Here is an 18,547-nt window from a genome sequence, read left to right as displayed (position 1 = left end):
CGTAGCAACCAGACGTGTACATCACTCTAAATCCACACAAACATAATGACGGGGGCCTGAAGGATATTAGCAACATTCTAGCACCAGTTATGAAAATAATGCTTTAAATCAAGGCTGATCTCTGATGAACATAATGAGAACTGTGTGTTTCTGTCTGTGCCGAATTGTGTGTGTGTGTGGGGGTGGGGGGTGGGGGGGGGGGACTGAAAGAATCAACACAAAGACACACCAAAAGAACAAACACACGGAAAAAATAATGACGGATAAACGCAGTCATATATATATACTTCTACCATTAAGATGCATAATACATTAGAACATGGTAGAGAAATATGCAGGGGAAAACTTTAAAAATATATATCTTAAGAACAACAAAACCGTTATTTCTTAATATGAATTGTAGCATCTTGATTTAGTCAAGTTTCTCTAGCACACATGGCAAGAGATAAGAAAGAATGAAATAAATTTGTGACATAAATTCAAAATAATATTTTTATGACAGGTCATTAAAAAACCTTTATTTAAAAATAGAACTATGTTTCTAAAATTATGAAAATATATTTAAACAACTCAGGCATAAAATATAACAAATAAGACAATAAACGACATATTAAACAAATATTTAATATTTCTAAAATCAAGTGATATTTCTTCATGTTAAGTCCACGCTGTTATGGCTGGAGGCATGGACGTTTCGACTGGTCCTTGCGGGATTCCAGAGAATTCAAACTTGTATTTACACTTGGCTTTACCCTGCCCCAGTGGCGCATCCTTGTACTGAGCCACAATGGACTCCACAAACGGGTTGGGTGCCTGCGCTTTTCTGTCAAAAAAATTAAATAAATAAAAATAATAATGTTGTCATCGTTTTTATACTGTAGGGGATCAGAAACGATGACAGCACTATTCCCTTATCACTAATACTTCCCGTGTGTGGCATGTTAAGGCAAATGGGGCTTTCAGACAGTTACACAAGTATTATAAAAGAATGCTCACGTACTGAGTGACTTATACGGTGGTCAAAGGTGGTGCTGAGGGTATTATAACATCATAACTGTTAATATTGAAGGTTTCAGTGTTCTGAAATTCGACAGGACGGAATTTGGAGTTACTCTGACCAAGGGGTGCTTCTTTATATTGTGATACTATGGACTCCACAGTTAAGGCCTTATTCCTCCTTAAAAGTATTAGTTTTTTGTATTTAGAAAAATGTACATCCATATGTCATTGGTTGATGCTTAGATGTAGTCTGAGCCCATAATGTTAATATTATTGGGTAAAAACACAGATCAGTTGAAGGATTAGTCATCTGTTACTTACAGTAAGTTTGCGTACTGCACGGCCCCGTATGCAGCCGCTGCCGCTATTCCCACTCCAGCCACGGCGCCCACCGCGCCTCCGACAGCTCCTGCGGCTGATGCTAGAAATAGCATAATCAAACAGTAAAGAAAAATGACAAAGAAGGATTTCAACAATTATCTGATAAAATTTGAGCATTTGATTTATTTGTTATAGGTATGTAGCAACATTGTTATGGAAAATTATCTCCTTACAGCCGCCATCAGTTGACGTGGAATCTCCACTGCCACTGGTTTTATTTAGGAACGTTAAAGTTCTTGGAGTGGTGGGAGCAGGGGTGGGACAGCGGAAAAAATCCGAATTCAGGGTATCGTTGTCTGTCATTAAAAAAGATGAAAATAATGCAAAATACACTAAAAAAACGAAAGAATGACATGAAAAATTAACATACGTAATGATATTTTACCTAACTTTGGGACAAGCTCTGGAACTAGAGCACAGAGGTACTGGAACATGTCCACGGTTTGTAGATACTCGGAGTCGGGATCGCTAGCAATGTCTGATAACTCAGTGTTTGTAGAAGCCGCGGCATTACCAATTCCAATAGCGTACACCTCCACATTGTCGGCGTGGAGTTCCGCTGCCCTTTCTTTTGTCAGAAGACTATTGGCGGACAATCCGTCTGTCAGCACCACCACTGCTTTAGGAACCCCCGAGCGAGCACCTCCTGAAGACGTAAGGACATTTGTCCTAACGTGGTTGAGGGCGTCAAATGTGTACGTTCCCCCACCTGTGGACACAGACTTCAAATTAGAAATAGCGTCCAGTAAACTTGTGTTGGTTGAGTGGGCGCTCAAGTCAAAGTTTGTCTGGACATTTGTGGAAAAAGTAACTGCAGACACTTGGATGTTAGACGGTCCAATAGTCAGCCATTTTGTCACATTGTAAACAAAGTCTACTGCTTCATCGAAATCGTCCTGCTGGACACTTCCTGATTTGTCCAGAACAAAAACAACATCTGTACAAAAGTGAGAAATGTAAAAGCTAAGGCCAATAGAAAAGAAAAAAATCAATGCTATTTTAACAATTCATACTGAGAATGAAAAAAAATAACACAGAAGTCGTTTTCATCAGTGACACTTCAAAGTGAGTTTTTGTTTGCAAGTATCATTCGTAGATTCGTAGATGCGACAAAAAAGTTAGCTATATTGCAAAATAGCCTGTCTGAGAAGAAACCACGGTAACGTGATGGCATCAGTTGATATAACACACAAACACACACAAATCATATTAAATAGTTTGACAAAAATTTCATATTTCTGGAGACTGATCAGACAAACAGACCTCTCAGTGTTCCGGAGCAGACGACTGCCAGGGAAATCAGAAGGTGAAGATTTAGAACAGCCAAGGAAGGAGGATTCATGTTGTCCGATGAGCCACCATGTTTGAGATCACATAAATTTAGTTCTAACTGGTGATGCCAAATTTAAAAGCTTTTGTTTAATGTGTCATTCTTTAATAAGGAAAGTGTTCGCAATATACGTTTATTAATGTGGGATTAAATATTTAAGATTAAACTACACCATTGTGTGATCTTACTGGGTCAGAGCCAGAAAGGTGCAACCAGAAGAGTGACATTGTTGTACGCTTATATTTTCAACACTATACAGTTCCATTTAGGGTACCCTTTTCGGTTTGTTGCATAACATGCAATAATTAATTGTTGGTTCATTTTTAAGACTATGACAATGATCTAGAATTACAAACGGTCAACTCTAGCTACGTATCGAATAGTCCTGACAGTGCGCTCTACTTCAGAGAATTTTTATGCCCTCGGATCGAAAGATCCCAGGGGTATATTGTTTTTGTCCTGTCTATTTGTTTGTCTGTCTGTATGTTGTCAACTTTAACCTAGCCCATAACTATTGCGCTGTCAAGGGTAAGGCTTTAATGTTTGACATGAGTGTTCATTATGACAAGACCTTTCTATTGGTACAGAAATTTTTTATCATGTGACCTCAACTGTGACCTTTGACCTACATTTGAAAAACTTTAACATTGGCCATAACTATTGCACTGTAGTCTACGTCCAACTCCAGAACTGTATTACCATCGGGGGCATAGTGTTTCACAAACACATCTTGTTGTTCATTTCTTTGGTTTTGTTTTGGCATGCTTTTTTAATTTCTATACTTTTTAAAAATTTAATTGGTATTTTTTGTAATTAAAGACTTTTTTATTTCCTTACTTACTTGCCTTGTTTTTAAGAGAAAGAGAGAGAGTTACAAAATGCATGACGAAATTTAAGTTTCAGAATTGGTGTGAGGGAATACAAAACTTCTAGTATACTATGATTCTGTAATTAAAAGATATTCCGAAATTTCATTTATTGAAAGAGTACCAACATTATTAATCATCTCAAAAGCTGCGTGATGGATAAATTATGTAAAGTATTTCAACGTGATTAATAAAGGAAAATCTTGATCGAAAGATATTGTCTTTGTCTAAGCTACATGAAACTTTTCCATTAATATTTTCAATATTCTGGCACCATATTTTCATTTGGAATGCACATTGATGGAGATACTAAAGCAAAGTAACTTTTCAAAAAGTTTGATGACATAATTATGGTACATTTCTTTTTTACTGTGCCTATATGCTCGATATCGTAGAAAAAAAATAAATGAATAAATAAAACGCATAAAGATAACGTGCAGATAACTTCGTTTATCTTTTCTGCAATCATTTAGCTTTATTTAAAAAAAAGGTTTCGAATACTTTCTTTTTAGTTATGCATAGTAGTGAATCTTTGTTACTGACTGTTAGTACATTTATCGATTTTTATATTTGTCTTGTATGGAGCACCAAATTGAAGATATTTTTAATTATGGAAAATTTCATTTACATGCATTTTATTTTTTCCCACAATAACTAAACTGATGCGCTCATCAAATCATTAATTTTTCTCGGTGATGCGCAAATCAAGTCATTTGATGGTTTGATTTAGTTTAGTTTAATCTATCTTAGCTTAGCATAATTTAATCTAGTTAAGTTTGGTTTTGTTTAGTTTTAGTTTAGATGATTTGATGCGCGCATCAATTGAATTAACGAGAGCAATAATTGTTTTGATGATGGCATCATTTTAATTATTGCTTTCATCGATTCGGTTGATGCCAAGAGGTCAAGATTTCGAAAGAGAGCATAAAAAATACTTGTAATTGTGCTGTTTATCATAAGTTAGGTAGAATGTCACTAGATATATTTAAAAAGCGAAAAATATTACAATATTGGCTAAAATTAAGAAAAAGTAATACATGTAACTGTATTTTGAGTGCATGTTATCAATATATGATAGAGAAAAAATGATCCCTGGAATATGAGTTTTAAAAATGAAATGCACATCATAAGTTTTGCTGACTTGTATTATAGAAATCAAAAAGATGGTATAATTTTAGATATAAAATATAATAAAATGTGGGACGTTTTTAAACAAAAAGTTATATCTGATATATGTGAATCATCAAAATGCATTTTATATAAGCATTTAGTTGACTATTTTTGTTTGCAAGGCTATTTAAGGAAACAAATGTAAAATATAGAAAAAGTGATAACAGATAATTATTAGATTAGATTATCAGCACATAATTTAAAGATCGAAACCTGAACTGAATTTATTAATCTCTTCACAATTTTACAATTGTATACAGAGATAAAAATGTAAACAATGATGACAAATAAAAACAAAATTTTAGCATGCGTGAGTATGACGATAGACAAATAGTACAATTATAGATATAGATCTATACTAATTCGGGGAGCACGTTTCCGTAATTTTTCTAATAAATGTACACAGTTTTCTTTAAAGGATTGTTTTTCTGGAAGGTAAGAAAACTTAACAAGGGGTAATAGGAAATGTAATTTATGTGATTTGAGTGATATTAAGAATGAATTCCATTTTTTTTTTACTCATTTGTCCATTTTTTTTATGTGCCCGGATCGATAGATCGGGGGCGCATATTGTTTTTGTCCTGTCTGTCTGTTTGTCTGTCTGTTGAACTTTAACCTTCACCATAACTTTTGAACCATGAGAGAGAGAGACTTCATATTTGGTATGCATACTCCACTCATTAAGTTCTTTCAAATGACACCAAGGTCAATGACCTTGTGACCTTGACTGTGACCTATATGCTAAAAATAGCTTTTTCGAACTTTGTTGCCGCCGGGTGCATAGTGTTTCACAAACACATCTTGTTTTTTTCGTTATTTAAGAGACAAGTTTATTAAACATTAATATTCCCGAAGACCAAGTGAACTCCATTGTTTTATTAGCAAATAAGCATCTTCGCTAGCTAAGGGTTTCCGATCCGAAATCTACTCTACAACAGAGTAGATTTCGGATCGGAAACCCTTGGCTAGCGAAGATGGCAAATAAGATGCTTCAGGGTTGTAATTTTGCTGTTAATACATGCATAGTAGCATAGTATGAGTAAATAATAAAACACGTGAAGAAATGTCAGTATGCGATTTTATTATTTTTTTTATTTAAAAAAAAAATTAAAAAAATAACTGCATTTTATGTGATGACCATTTCACACAGACAACCGATTCCAGAAAGTGAAAGCAGCGTATCAGTATGTATTCTAATTTTGTGCCATTTTCACCCAACTGGTATTTTAACACTCTTGGACTTCCACATATATTAAAAACTTGCATGTCAGTAGGGAGTATTCTTGTCACCTTTACACATTTAGTTCCTGGTTTTATCTGTGGGTTTAAAAAATATTCACAAATAATGTATTTTATTTTAGTAAATAAATTTAAATAAAAAATTAAAATGTTTTCCTACTCGTCTTGACATGTTTTATTTGATAATCATATGCATTTATTAACAGTATAAAACTCTAAAGCATTTAATTAGCAAATAAAACAGTTTTTACATTTTCTGGGGAAAAAATGCAAAATGAAAATTCATTATAAAATAATTCAGAACTAATATTGGTCGTTCAGAACTAAAAACCATATTTTGAAAGGGATCTCTTAAACATTAAGGAAGCTCTAAACACTAACAAAAAAATGCTTTTTGGACTTGGAAAAAAATATATTATATAAAGATATGCATATTGAGATTATTTAGTTCATTTTCGTCATAGGGTATCTGCCTTATTTCCGCAGGAAAAATGTTCAAGACAATGGACTATTCATGATAAGAAATCACAGTTGTTTACTTACATTGGGAAAATTAATGGAAATAATAAATAAAATTATTTAGTCTTGGGCTTATATAATACTAAGAATATTTTAATCTATATCAAATTGTGTGATTAAGTGTAAATAACCATTTTTCTAATCTTACTTCTAAGGGCAGATCACTCTAACTTCATAAAACTACCCTATAAGTAGAACTCTTTAGTGTGCAGTGTTTAGAGCTTCCTTAAATAAAAATTTAGCATTCCTCCTTAATATTTCTTTTTGCAATCAAAGTTTGACAGAAATATCATTTTGATACAAGTAAAGATCTACTTGGTGAAAAGCCTCCTCTTATCATCAACCATTTTAAATGGAAAGTGAATCAATTAAAGACCATTGTATATACAACAAGTTTTTGAACTCTACTCACTGGGTTTAAGTTGTTAAGGTAAACATGCATTGAATTTACTGTGCCTCTGTTTATATTTTATGATTCATATTATACACCTATTTACTGGCTATGAGGACAATAGCAAGTTTATCGTCCCCCAAGACAGCAACTATTTCCCGAGGCGCAGCCGAGGGAAATAGTTGCTGTCGAGGGGGACGGTAAACTTGCTATTGTCCGAATAGTCAGTAAATAGGTGTTTATTATACCGAAGCCGACTTTACTTTTGTTACGTCACAAACCGGATACGTCACAATACCACAAACCCAATAGTTTTGAGAAGAAAAATGAGGGAAATGGAATGCTGCCGGTGAATAGTTTAATGACTATTTCACCATGGGCAAATAGCACAAAAACTATTCCACAGTAGGGGTTGTTTAGAAAAAATAGCAGGTTTATTTGTCATATTTTTATATAGAAAAAATTCACAGAGGTATAATAATTTAAATTATCTCACCAAAAAATACAGTCAGTAAACACGTGTAAAAATTACTGAAAAAATCAGTAAATAAAATGTAAACTGAAAACAATAAATACACGTATTTCCTATGCAGAATAGAAATTTCAAGTATTTCCTAAAATTCAGGAAATATATGAAATTCCTGATAAGATATATTTACTGTAACATATATATTATAAGCTCTTCTATTATGTATATTTTTAGGGTTTTTTAAAATTATTTTATTATGCTCTTTTCTTTTCTCTATGTATTGTAAAATTGTGTGTTCAAAGTGGCATGCCGATGGCTCGGTGTTTGATTTATTTTAAAACTGCTTCAAGTCATGCAGTCTTATGTCTAAGAATGTACTTGTCACTATATTTAAATATATTACTTACTTACACGTGTACTTGCATGTTTGGAGAAATAAATCGAGAAACAGCGCACTTTTAAATATATACACTTTTTTTCAGTGGGTGGCACTGTAGCTCTCTGGTCGTCCATCCCAATATTTTCAGGTTTGTTCCCGTTTTGCACACATTTGAATTTCAGGTATTGAAAAAATGTGTGCAAAACGGGAATTTGTCCAGGTAAGATAATAACTTAATTGCTATAGTCTGTATCATAGTTGTGAATTTGAAGAAAGCGGTGTGTTCCCGTTTTGCACACATTTGATAATTAGGTATAGAACAATAGGTGTGAAATATGTTTTGATAGCAATTATAGTCTGATCTCCACCTGGGATTTACCTGGAATTACATGTATCTGTATTTTACCTGTGTATTAAAATATATATTTAAAAGAATGAATATTGAAAATTTAACTTGTCCAACCCAACTGAAGATGAAGTTGATAATTTAGACAAATATCACCCTGTTCAAAATAATTCAAAATATTAAATGCAAAATTAATCACTTTTTTCCCTATTCTTTCCATAGATTTGCTTTCTTCGGTTTGTTCCCGTTTTGCACACAGACTATAGAGGTACAGAGCGCTAGCAGGCCCGTAGCAACGGTTTCAAAAGTGGGGGGGGGGCAGCTCCCCCCCCCCCCCAAAAAAAATTTGACAAGCAAAAAAAAAAAAAGGTAATTTACAGTCCGAATTCTGAAATTTGCCATTGCTCCATCTTAAAACATCAAAAAAAAAAAGGGCAACCTGCATCTAAAGAAAAACTTAATATAGCAAAATAGTATACTCAGAAAAAAAAGGTGCCCCCCCCCCCGCGTTCTACGGGTCTGGTTAGGATATCTAGGCTTTGTTTGTTTCCCAGTCCTTATGTTTTAAAATTCAAGAATTAGGACCTAGATCTCCTAGCATACATGTGATTCTTCCGGCGGGAGACAAAATCTCCCGATATTTCACCCCCCTTCCGCCCCTCCCGATTAATTTTTAAATCTTCCGTGTTTTAAAATTCTTCAAATTAAATATTATTTGCAATATGTTTTTGATCGTGTTTCATATAATTGCTCAGAATGAAAAGAAATTGAGATAACAACGGCAGTGCAATAAATTTTCACAGCGGTAGGCTTCGTAGGAATCAACATGGGGTCGTATAATTATGTTGTAAAAATTAGTGATATATCAACTTGATAAAAGACCATTGATGTTTATTACTGAATGCAAAACATTGTAATTAGTTGCTAAAATACCCAGTTGCCTTCTTCTAATGCTGCTTTGGTCATTAAAAGATACAGTTATAATGTAGGTCACACTCTAGTTAAAAATAGATCACACTACAGGGTGTTGCTAAAATATACCTGACTCTAATTAGTTAATTTTTTTAGAGGGTACTTTTTTTTCATCTGTACATATTCTATTTAAAAACAAATTACTGACATAGAATTTGTTACATAAAACCTAGCTATGTTTTACTTCACTTACCAGTTGATATATCAATACTAAATCAAAAATAAAATTTTATCCAATGTTTTAATGATGCTGTTAACTCTGAATTAATTTACTAGGAAATGAGTTGATTTCATTTTGAATACTCAATTTCACGTCATTTGAATAAAAACTTTATCATATTTTTCTTAAAACTATAGACAACAACTTTATAAAATAACATTTGTAAAGTAATAAACTGGGAGAAGGTATTTTTTTCCTGAATTTTGGGGGTTGGATGGTCTTTTGCGATTTGAAAAAATGTCGATAAAAAATCTCCAGCTTTGAGACCCAAACTTCAGCTGAAAATTTTCAAATCTCCAGTTGTGATTTTTCAGTTCTGTCACATGTATGTCCTAGTAATAAAATAATTCATACAATAACTGAGTCTGAATGGGTGTAAAAAAAAAAAAAAAAAAAACAAAAAAAAAACAAACATAACAAAAAAAAAACAAAACAAAAAAAAAAACAAACAAATACAAAACAAAAAAAAAAAAAAACAAACAGACAAACAAACTCTATCATCCTATTCTTCCTCTTATATTCATTTGCTTGTAAAGGACATAACTCAACAATTTTATACTCATTCTACGTTGTTTGGGCAGGAGTTGTTCTCCCTAGCTCTGAGAAAATTTGAAGACCACAACATAAAAAAAAAAAAAATCTTTATGCACGTACATAGAAAAAGCTCTCTTTACAGTTGTAAGAAACGGAATGGCTATTTTTATATATATAACGAAATCTTACTTTCCCGCACCAGGAGAAAAAAAATGCACAAAATAGCATATCAAAAAATGCTATAGAATCTTAATTCACTCTTTGGTAAGTAAGTCTCTGTGGCGCAATCGGTTAGCGCGTTCGGCTGTTAACCGAAAGGTTGGTGGTTCGAGCCCACCCAGGGACGGATCTTTTTTTTTTTTTTTTTTGCGGGGTTCCCCTATGGTATGAATCAGCAAACCAAAAAATTACATGGGTTGATATATTCTTTTTGACTGTTTGAAAAGAAATGATATAAATAATACATTACTAAATATAAAGAAAATGCACATTTTCTTTGTTGTTCAAATCTGTGACTTTGAGCCTGTATCTATATAAACCAGACAAATTTTTGCACACATTTTATGACATTTTTACAAAATCTTACAAAATTTGCACACTCACTCTGCAAACATTGTTTAAGTTACCTAAATGAACATAAATAAATCTATGAGATGTTGCTGGTTTCTGGTAAAAAAAAAAAGTTTGTGTTATCCTTGAAAACACCCTTCAAAAAAAAAAAAAAAAATAATAATAATAAAATAAAATAAAATAAAATAAAATAAAATAAAATAAATCAAAAGAAAAAAAATAAAAATGAAAAAAAAATGTACACTGTATTAACATTTCAAAGACAGAATCTTTAATTTTTTTGTCAGTTGATACTAAAAACATTAAATAAGAGTGGTTTTGTTGAAGGTATTTCAACTCAGCCATATTTTTTCTTAAACTATTTATTAAAATCCTGTACATACATGTATACACAATACAACAAACCATCTAACTAGCCTTTTATATTTACAATAACTTATTTTTGGACAATTCCATTTATTTAAAGAATTAATCTGGTATGGAAAATTAATAAAGAAAAGAAATTAAGATTGTAATAATTATACTAGTAAAAAACGGAAATCTACACCTGTATCGAAATAGTTGCATCTTAGTTCAGCATTTCAATGCATATATTTTGACACATGATGATAGATTATTGAGTGATTGAGACATTAATCAATGCTATGTAGTAATACCCATCTGACACCTCATTAAACCCAGTACCTTCAATGATTTCATCAATCTGACATTTTCATGAATATCGTTCTAATTACTATTCACAGATATTTGACCCATGACAAGGTGGCAAATTACTTTCTAAATCTATGACCGAAAGGTTTCTTTTCCTTGTATGCCCAAAAGGAGAAATTATTATTTTAAAATCAGAAACTGGTTTCATTATTATTCATTATTATTATTATTTCTGGTTTTTACGGTTATCTGATCAAATTCGATTTAGATTAAAAGGTTGAGAATCAAAATAATGTTCAGCTTTCATAGGTATTCGGAGATGGACAGTTATAACTTTTTTTTTTATCAATTAATCTGTTAATAATTTATGTTTTTTGACTAACGATTTTTAATGAAACTTAGAAGAGTGAAAGAAAATAATTTTCTCATAGAGAAAGCGGTTTATGATCTTGAAACTTTCAGAGGCAGTAATTTATATTGTTTTTTAACGAATCGATTTAATGAAATTCAGACACCCCCCCCCCTTTACAGTTTGTCATAAATAAGAATGTTACATAATAACACAAAGGTTTGTTACACTCTAGACTACATACATAACTGTTTAGATAACTTGATGAGAAAACTTTCGACCGAATCACCTGTCAATCACTTACCTTGAAGGCGGTACTTGTGACGTCACGCAAGGTAGCTGTGTTTTGTATAGAAATGTGAACAAACATGACGGACTGAACATCTATCGAAGACGACAAACGTGTTTGAAATACAAATTAACAGATTTTTGCGAAGTGAAGAAACAAGAAATACGAAAAATGAGATAATTTAAAAAAAGATGTTCATAGTGTGGAATTACTGATAACCAAAGGAGTGTTGCTTAATACTGTGTTTCATTAAATCTCAGGTATATTGTAAGCGGTTGGGCATGCCGTGGTGTGTGTCAACATAAAAGGGGACTAAATCCGAAAAGCAATGTGTACATTGTCGAGAAGAACAAAAACTACTGTTACCAAATACTAAGAGGAAGAATGTAATCCCATAACGAGGTTTGTATTTGGGAAAATTTTCTTGTCAAGGATTTGTGAAAGTGATAATGGGATCAATGCATAGCACGAACTGAAGATGGAAATATCGGTAATTTCCGAATGTGCCAAATGTGGTTATACCCCAGCACGGAAAAGATGGACAGCTATCGTTCTGGTACTGCTACAGTTCCTAGTGACATATGCCCAGGGCCAAGGGCCTGGAACAAACTTTTCGGTATACGAGGGGCGACCTCCTGGGACCCGAGTCGGATTTTTATCAGTTCAGTCCTCATATTCATACACCTTCAATGAACCACAACCATACTTTTCACTGAATCCCACGACTGGTGAAATATCCACCAGAGCTGAGATAGATAGAGAACTCTTGTCATCAGATCGACTCAATATTCTTGTGATAAGTCGGCCACCAGGAGACTCGTCACAAATTCCTATTGATATCTACATAACGGTGCTAGACATAAATGACAATTCTCCCACTTTTCCCCAAAGTCCAGTTAACAGAGACATTTCAGAAAAAGCCAACATTGGATATAGCATTAGACTAGATACAGCCACCGATCGAGACATAAACAAAAATGGAAATGTTACAAATTATCAAATAGTAGCCCGAAATGATGATAACAAATTTAGAACAGTTTTTGATCCTTCAAAATTTGGACAAGTTTTGTATTTGGAGCTTACAAGTGGACTGGATCGAGAAGAAAAAGATTCATATGAAATAACCATCAGAGCAAATGATCAAGGTGATATGCCATTATACGGAGATCTAATTGTAAAAATTAAAGTTACAGACACAAATGATAATCCACCTATTTTTTCAATGAGTCAGTATACAGCTACTGTGAATGAAAGTTCTCCGATAGATACTCTTGTGATTCGAGTGGATGCAACTGATGATGATATTGGAGATAATGGAAATATATTTTATACACTGACCGATGAATCACAACAATTTAAAATTGATGAACGAACAGGAGAAATTCGCACCACCCGTACTCCGCTTCGCTGTAACACTGATTGCGGAGGATCACAGCCGTGTTCATCCAGCGGATGTATCTTCCTGACATTGGAGGCTCAAGATGGTGGAAGTCCAGCATTGAATGGCCGAGCTTATGTGACAGTCAGTATCAAGGATGAGAATGACCATGCACCAACCATCAATATTATCCATGAGGGCTCAGTAAAAAATTATATATCCGTAAATGAAACAGCGAAGAATGGGGACTATGTTGCAGCTATAACAGTGAGTGATGCAGACACGGGAATCTCAGCTAACATCTCCTCTGTTAAGATTATCACAGGAAATGAACTTAACCACTTTCGACTTCACTCAAGTTTCCAGTATAAATATAATGCATTGTTAGTGAACGTTGACAGTTTAGATAGAGAGAGGATAGACATGTATAATTTAACCATACAAGCTGTGGATATGGGGTCCCCTCCAAAAATAGGAACCAAAAATCTCATTATTGTTGTGGCGGATGTGAACGAATTTCCACCAACTTTCCTTCAGAGGCAGTATGTAGCAAATGTTCTGGAAACCTTACCTGTTGGGAGCTTTGTTGCTAACCTGGTTGCAGAAGACAGAGATTCTGGAATCAATGCCAAGTTAACGTATAAAATTTTATCTGGAAATAATCATGGCTGGTTTGAAATCAATCCACACACTGGGCTTGTGACACTGAGGAAAACTCTAAAATACAATCTGGCCTCAGAAGTTGTGATGAACATATCGGCACAAGATGGAGCAAGTGTCCCCCTTACAAGCTACACCAAATTGACAGTCAGAATAAGTGATGAAAATGATGTAACACCAACATTCAATCAATCTTCCTACCAAGTTCATCTGCCAGAGGGGCAACAGTTAGGAACAGTTGTGATTAGTCTGACTGCATTAGACACAGATTCTGGACCAAATGGAACAGTGGTATATAGCTTTCATCCAGAAGTCCAAGAGCTGTATCCAGATACATTTAATGTGAACCCCCAGAGTGGAAGGGTTATCACTCTAACCAAACTGGACAGAGAAAAAGTCAATCACTATGTTTTAAGAGTGATTGCTACAGACCAGTCAGTTCTGCCTTTGTCCTCTACAGCTACAGTCTACCTCACAGTGGATGATGTAAATGATAATGTGCCTGTGTTTTATCCACAAAAGTATTTTGCTAATGTTTTAAAATCTACTCCCTCTGGCTCCAAAGTTGTGAAGGTGAATGCTGTGGATCCAGATCAAGGAGAAGGTGGTAGGATATTTTACTCCTTTCCAAATGATTATCCAGAGTTTGTGCTGGATACCAACACAGGGTGGATAAGTACAACATATGAATTTGAAAGATCGTCTCAGCAGGAATACACCTTAAAAGTCACATGCAGAGATACAAATACTGTGCATAGGGCATCTGTCAATGCTGATGTCAAAATAACAGTGGTCACATCTCTAAGCTCTCTACCTGTGTTTACCAAAGACAACTACCAGTTTACAGTTATGGAAAATTTAGGGGAGAACCAGATTCTTGGGTCTGTAGCAGTGTCTAGTGGAGCTTCTCTATCCTATGCTATCACTGATGGTGATTATGAAGGCAATTTCAAAATAAATGATCAAGGAGAAATTAGTACAACCAGATTGCTGGATCGTGAATATATACCCAGTTATGAACTTACTGTTACTGCCACAGGTCAAGGTGGTTCAGCCAATGTCAAGGTCTTTGTTATTGTACAGGATAAGAATGATAACAAACCAAAGTTTAAGTATAATTCAGTTGATGTTGATCTTAAAGAAAATAGTGCTGTGGGCCATGAAGTTTATTATGCATTTGCAAAAGATGAGGATTCTGGCTCAAATGGCTTAGTGACTTACACACTGACAGCAAACTCCAATCTATTCAAAGTTAATCCAAACTCGGGGATGATTACTCTGACACGACCTTACCAGAAGATCTATGGTATGAAATTTGACTTGAAAGTCATCGCCTCTGATTCAGGATCTCCTTCAAATAGCGCCTCCATGAATATTACAGTTCATGTTACAGATGTCAATGATCACAACCCAGTGTTTCCCAAAACAGACTATGCCATCACCCTAGAGGAATCTACTCTGGTTAACACTCAGTTCCATACCCTGACTGCCACTGATGCTGATATGGGTAGAAATGCTTATCTAATCTACAACATAACTAGGGGAAATGATGATGGAAAGTTTGGAATCTTTCCCAATGGAAAGCTGTACATTGCTAAGCCGCTAGACAGGGAAACCAGGGATTTGTATAAATTGACAGTTATGGCTCAGGACCATGGTATTCCTCCAAGGAGTTCTGAAGTCAATGTAACCATTCATATTTTGGACAGTAATGACAACAGGCCCAGATTCCTGAATCAGACTTACTCCTTTTATGTGTCAGAAAATGTGCCTCCTGGAGAGAAGATTGGGGCTGTTAAAGCTTTAGATGCTGATATAGGAAGAAATGCAGAACTAGCTTTTCTACTATCTGAGGACCAGGACAATTTCACCATTGATTTCCAAACAGGAGAAATCACGACTCTGAGGACTTATGATAGGGAGGCTCTGATATCTGAGACAGGGAAAGATTACTACAGTGTTGAGGTGACAGTAATGGATAATGGAGTTAAAAGACAAGAGGATACCATAACTGCCCACATTTATATACTGGACCAGAATGACAACCCACCTCATTTTGATAGAGACATCTACAGAACGTCTGTGAAAGAGAACATGGCCAAGTACTCATTTGTGTACAAAGTCACAGCCACTGACTTAGACATAGATGAAAATGCAGCTTTAACCTACACAATTATTGAGGGAAACACTGATGACATGTTCAACATAAATCCAGGGAGTGGACAGATCTCCTTGAATGGGAATTTGGATACTGAGACTCTAGATCTGTATAGTTTGAAAGTACAGGCTGCAGACAATGGCAGGTCCAAAACATTCACATCGTCAGCCACAGTCATCATTAACATCCTGGATATTAATGATAATACCCCACTTTTCCATCTCACAGTGTATGAAGTCAACATCCCAGAAGACACCAGACTGGGGGAGAAGTTGATCCAGGTCACAGCAGATGATACAGACCTTGGCATCAATGCTGAAATAGAGTACTCCTTGAGTGAATCAAATAACACTTTCAAAATCGACAGTCATAATGGAAATATCTACCTCAACAAATTGGTGGACTTTGAGACAAAGAAATTGTACAGTGTCAAGGTCATTGCTACAGATAAAGGTGATCCAAGATTGTCATCGGAGGCTGATTTGAATGTTCGGATTGTAGATGTTAATGACAACTATCCTGAGTTTCTCAATGACTTTAGCGTTTTGTCCATTTCTGAAAACACACAACAGTTTGCTAGTATTGCACAGATCTCAGCCAGCGATAAAGACAATGGTTTAAATGGAAAAGTGGAGTACCTTCTTGTAAACCAAGATCCCCCTGGAAATGATTTTAAAATTAATAAAGATGATGGAAGACTGCGTTTGGAGACTAAACTGGATAGAGAAAAAGTGGCCTTGTATATGCTGACTGTTGTTGCCAGTGATTTGGCCCCCAATGGCAGTCAACGCTTAACATCAGAAAAAATGTTTTCGATTCATGTACTGGATGAAAATGATAATGCCCCAATTTTGAACAGTGCGCCAGCACTAACTATACAGTACCCCACAAGTACTGGTCACATTGGAACCATACATGCTTCTGATCCAGATTACCTTAGCAATGGAACTATAGTGTTTCAGCTCTTGGGTGGTATGGAAGTAACAAAGAAGTTCAGTTTGGATAGTGCACTTGGGAAACTTTACCTGAATGAAAATTTGCCTCAGAGTCCTACAATGTACAAGCTGACTGTTACAATTTCGGATGAAGGACGTCCCGCTCAAACTACAATCGTCACTGTTACTGTTATACTGATTCAAATGAATGCTCTTACTGGTCCACGGTTCAGCAATACTCCTTACAGATTTTCTGTTCGGGAAGGTGAAGAGGCCAATGTGAATTCTGTTCTAAGTTCAGAGGCTAGTGTGGAATATTATATTGTGAAAATAAAATCTGCTCTGTCCAACAATGGATATTATTTCATTTTGGACAAGACATCTGGAATGATTCGGACAAATGGATTCCTTGATCGGGAGGTGACAGGAAGTCAAGTGAACCTAACTGTCTGTGCAGTCAACACTCAATCTGACTTTCCTCAGGCATCCTTGGAAGAGGTAAGTTCAATATTTTCCTTTTTTATTGGTCTAAAAATGTAAATTGTAGGGCTATTTCCAGTACTACTGTTATGGAAAATGTTCAATTTATGACCGTTTCGATTGGGAAAATGATTTAGAGTACCAGTAGTTTATGCAAATATTAATTGATTTTTCTATGGTTACATAAAGTTATAGTGCTAATACCCAGTCTCAAGATACTGTTTTAGAAAAAATTGTTTTAATATAGAACTTTGGTCTGCATTGTTACTGTTAAGATGGAGAATTGCTTTTAGAATTCTGTGCTCAGGATTGGTACCATTAGGTTAGGGCTTTTATTGGGGTATATTTTCTTTTCAAATTTTGGTTCTCAATATTTTACTCATTAAAGGGAAAGACATTGGGTTGTGGCCAAGGAAAGCATGATAATTTCTACAGGGGCATATGTCGATGGACAGATTTAAATTTGTTTTGGTTGATTGGGTAACAATGGGACAAGGCTTGATAAGGATTGGGACTGATTCTCAGAAGGCACTAGTGTGTGTCCTGTTATTTCTAGATTAGATATGATTACAAATTACAGGGCCTTCTAATTCACTGGTCATGCTAGCTGACCACAAACATCCATAGAATTTAATTTCGTATGATACAGGGTAGGGAAGGTCCATTTAACATGATACAGTGATTAAATCAAAGTAAAATTCCATGTATTCAGCTTAAAAGTTCTTCCTGGCCAATGTCAAAGTCAGTAGAGGTGTGTATCAAGGGTGGATGGCTAGTCTACCCTGTAATTTGTTTCTGCATGACGATTGAACCAGTGGTGTAGGTCTTCTTTAGGGAGAGCTGTATATGGCGTCCACTTGACTGTAAGATGTGTGCTGTTTGCAACCTCTCTAATGCTCATCTAAACACTTGATCCTCTCATCTACCCTAAATAATAAATACATGAGTATCTTCCTCAGGTGAAGGGGGCAGCCAGGTGTATAAGTTATAATAAATGTTATGCATGGTCTGAATTCTACTTTTAATGAAAAGTGTCATATGTAATCATGTATAATGGAACCAGTGGCAGGTTTTATTAATTATATCACACCATCACAGCATTTTGGTGTTCCCAAACACAGTTAATGTAGCTTTACAGGTTGTCCAGGTTTGTAATCTCAGGTGAAGATTTTGACAGGTAAATGTCCACAAGTGTCACATTTTCTAGCTATAACATAGTTCTTTTCCCAGGAATGCCGTAATGTTAAGCAGGACTGAAAACT

General features: G+C 34.9%; 2 protein-coding genes and 1 non-coding gene across 3 annotated transcripts in view; 2 read left to right on the top strand and 1 right to left on the bottom strand.

The window, feature by feature from the left end:
- Positions 1-1,008: 1,008 nt before the first annotated feature.
- On the bottom strand, positions 1,009-2,722 carry LOC133173902 (collagen alpha-1(XIV) chain-like). The gene is made up of 5 exons (XM_061308968.1): positions 2,644-2,722; positions 1,766-2,317; positions 1,554-1,676; positions 1,321-1,420; positions 1,009-1,177 (listed from the first exon to the last, which is right to left on the bottom strand). Exons 1-5 carry the CDS (start codon positions 2,720-2,722, stop codon positions 1,009-1,011), a joined length of 1,023 nt encoding a protein of 340 aa, XP_061164952.1.
- Positions 2,723-10,087: 7,365 nt separating this feature from the next.
- Positions 10,088-10,161, top strand: Trnan-guu (transfer RNA asparagine (anticodon GUU)). Its single transcript has one exon. It is a non-coding gene; the product is annotated as a tRNA-Asn (tRNA).
- A 1,812-nt stretch (positions 10,162-11,973) lies between these two features.
- LOC133173026 (protocadherin Fat 4-like) overlaps positions 11,974-18,547 on the top strand; it is a 39,072-nt gene continuing 32,498 nt past the window's right edge. The window contains exon 1 of the mRNA XM_061307905.1: positions 11,974-17,303. Coding sequence (XP_061163889.1) covers positions 12,153-17,303 — 5,151 coding nt within the window. The 5' untranslated portion in view covers positions 11,974-12,152. The remainder of the gene's footprint in view (positions 17,304-18,547) is intronic.

This window comes from Saccostrea echinata, unplaced genomic scaffold, assembly GCF_033153115.1.
Source record: "Saccostrea echinata isolate AGI-Se365-2 ecotype Australia unplaced genomic scaffold, CSIRO_AGI_Sech_v1 ptg000056l, whole genome shotgun sequence".
In the NCBI taxonomy this organism is placed as follows: domain Eukaryota; kingdom Metazoa; phylum Mollusca; class Bivalvia; order Ostreida; family Ostreidae; genus Saccostrea; species Saccostrea echinata.
This window is presented reverse-complemented; position numbering and strand designations above follow the sequence as displayed.

Excerpts from the sequence above, each read along its gene's own strand:
- LOC133173902 (XM_061308968.1), bottom strand. The coding sequence starts at position 2,722 with ATGAATCCTCCTTCCTTGGCTGTTCTAAATCTTCACCTTCTGATTTCC. Across the intron at positions 2,318-2,643 it reads CTGCTCCGGAACACTGAGAG|ATGTTGTTTTTGTTCTGGAC; the intron begins GTCTGTTTGTCT and ends ACTTTTGTACAG. Across the intron at positions 1,178-1,320 it reads GTGCAGTACGCAAACTTACT|GAGGAATAAGGCCTTAACTG; the intron begins GTAAGTAACAGA and ends AATACTTTTAAG.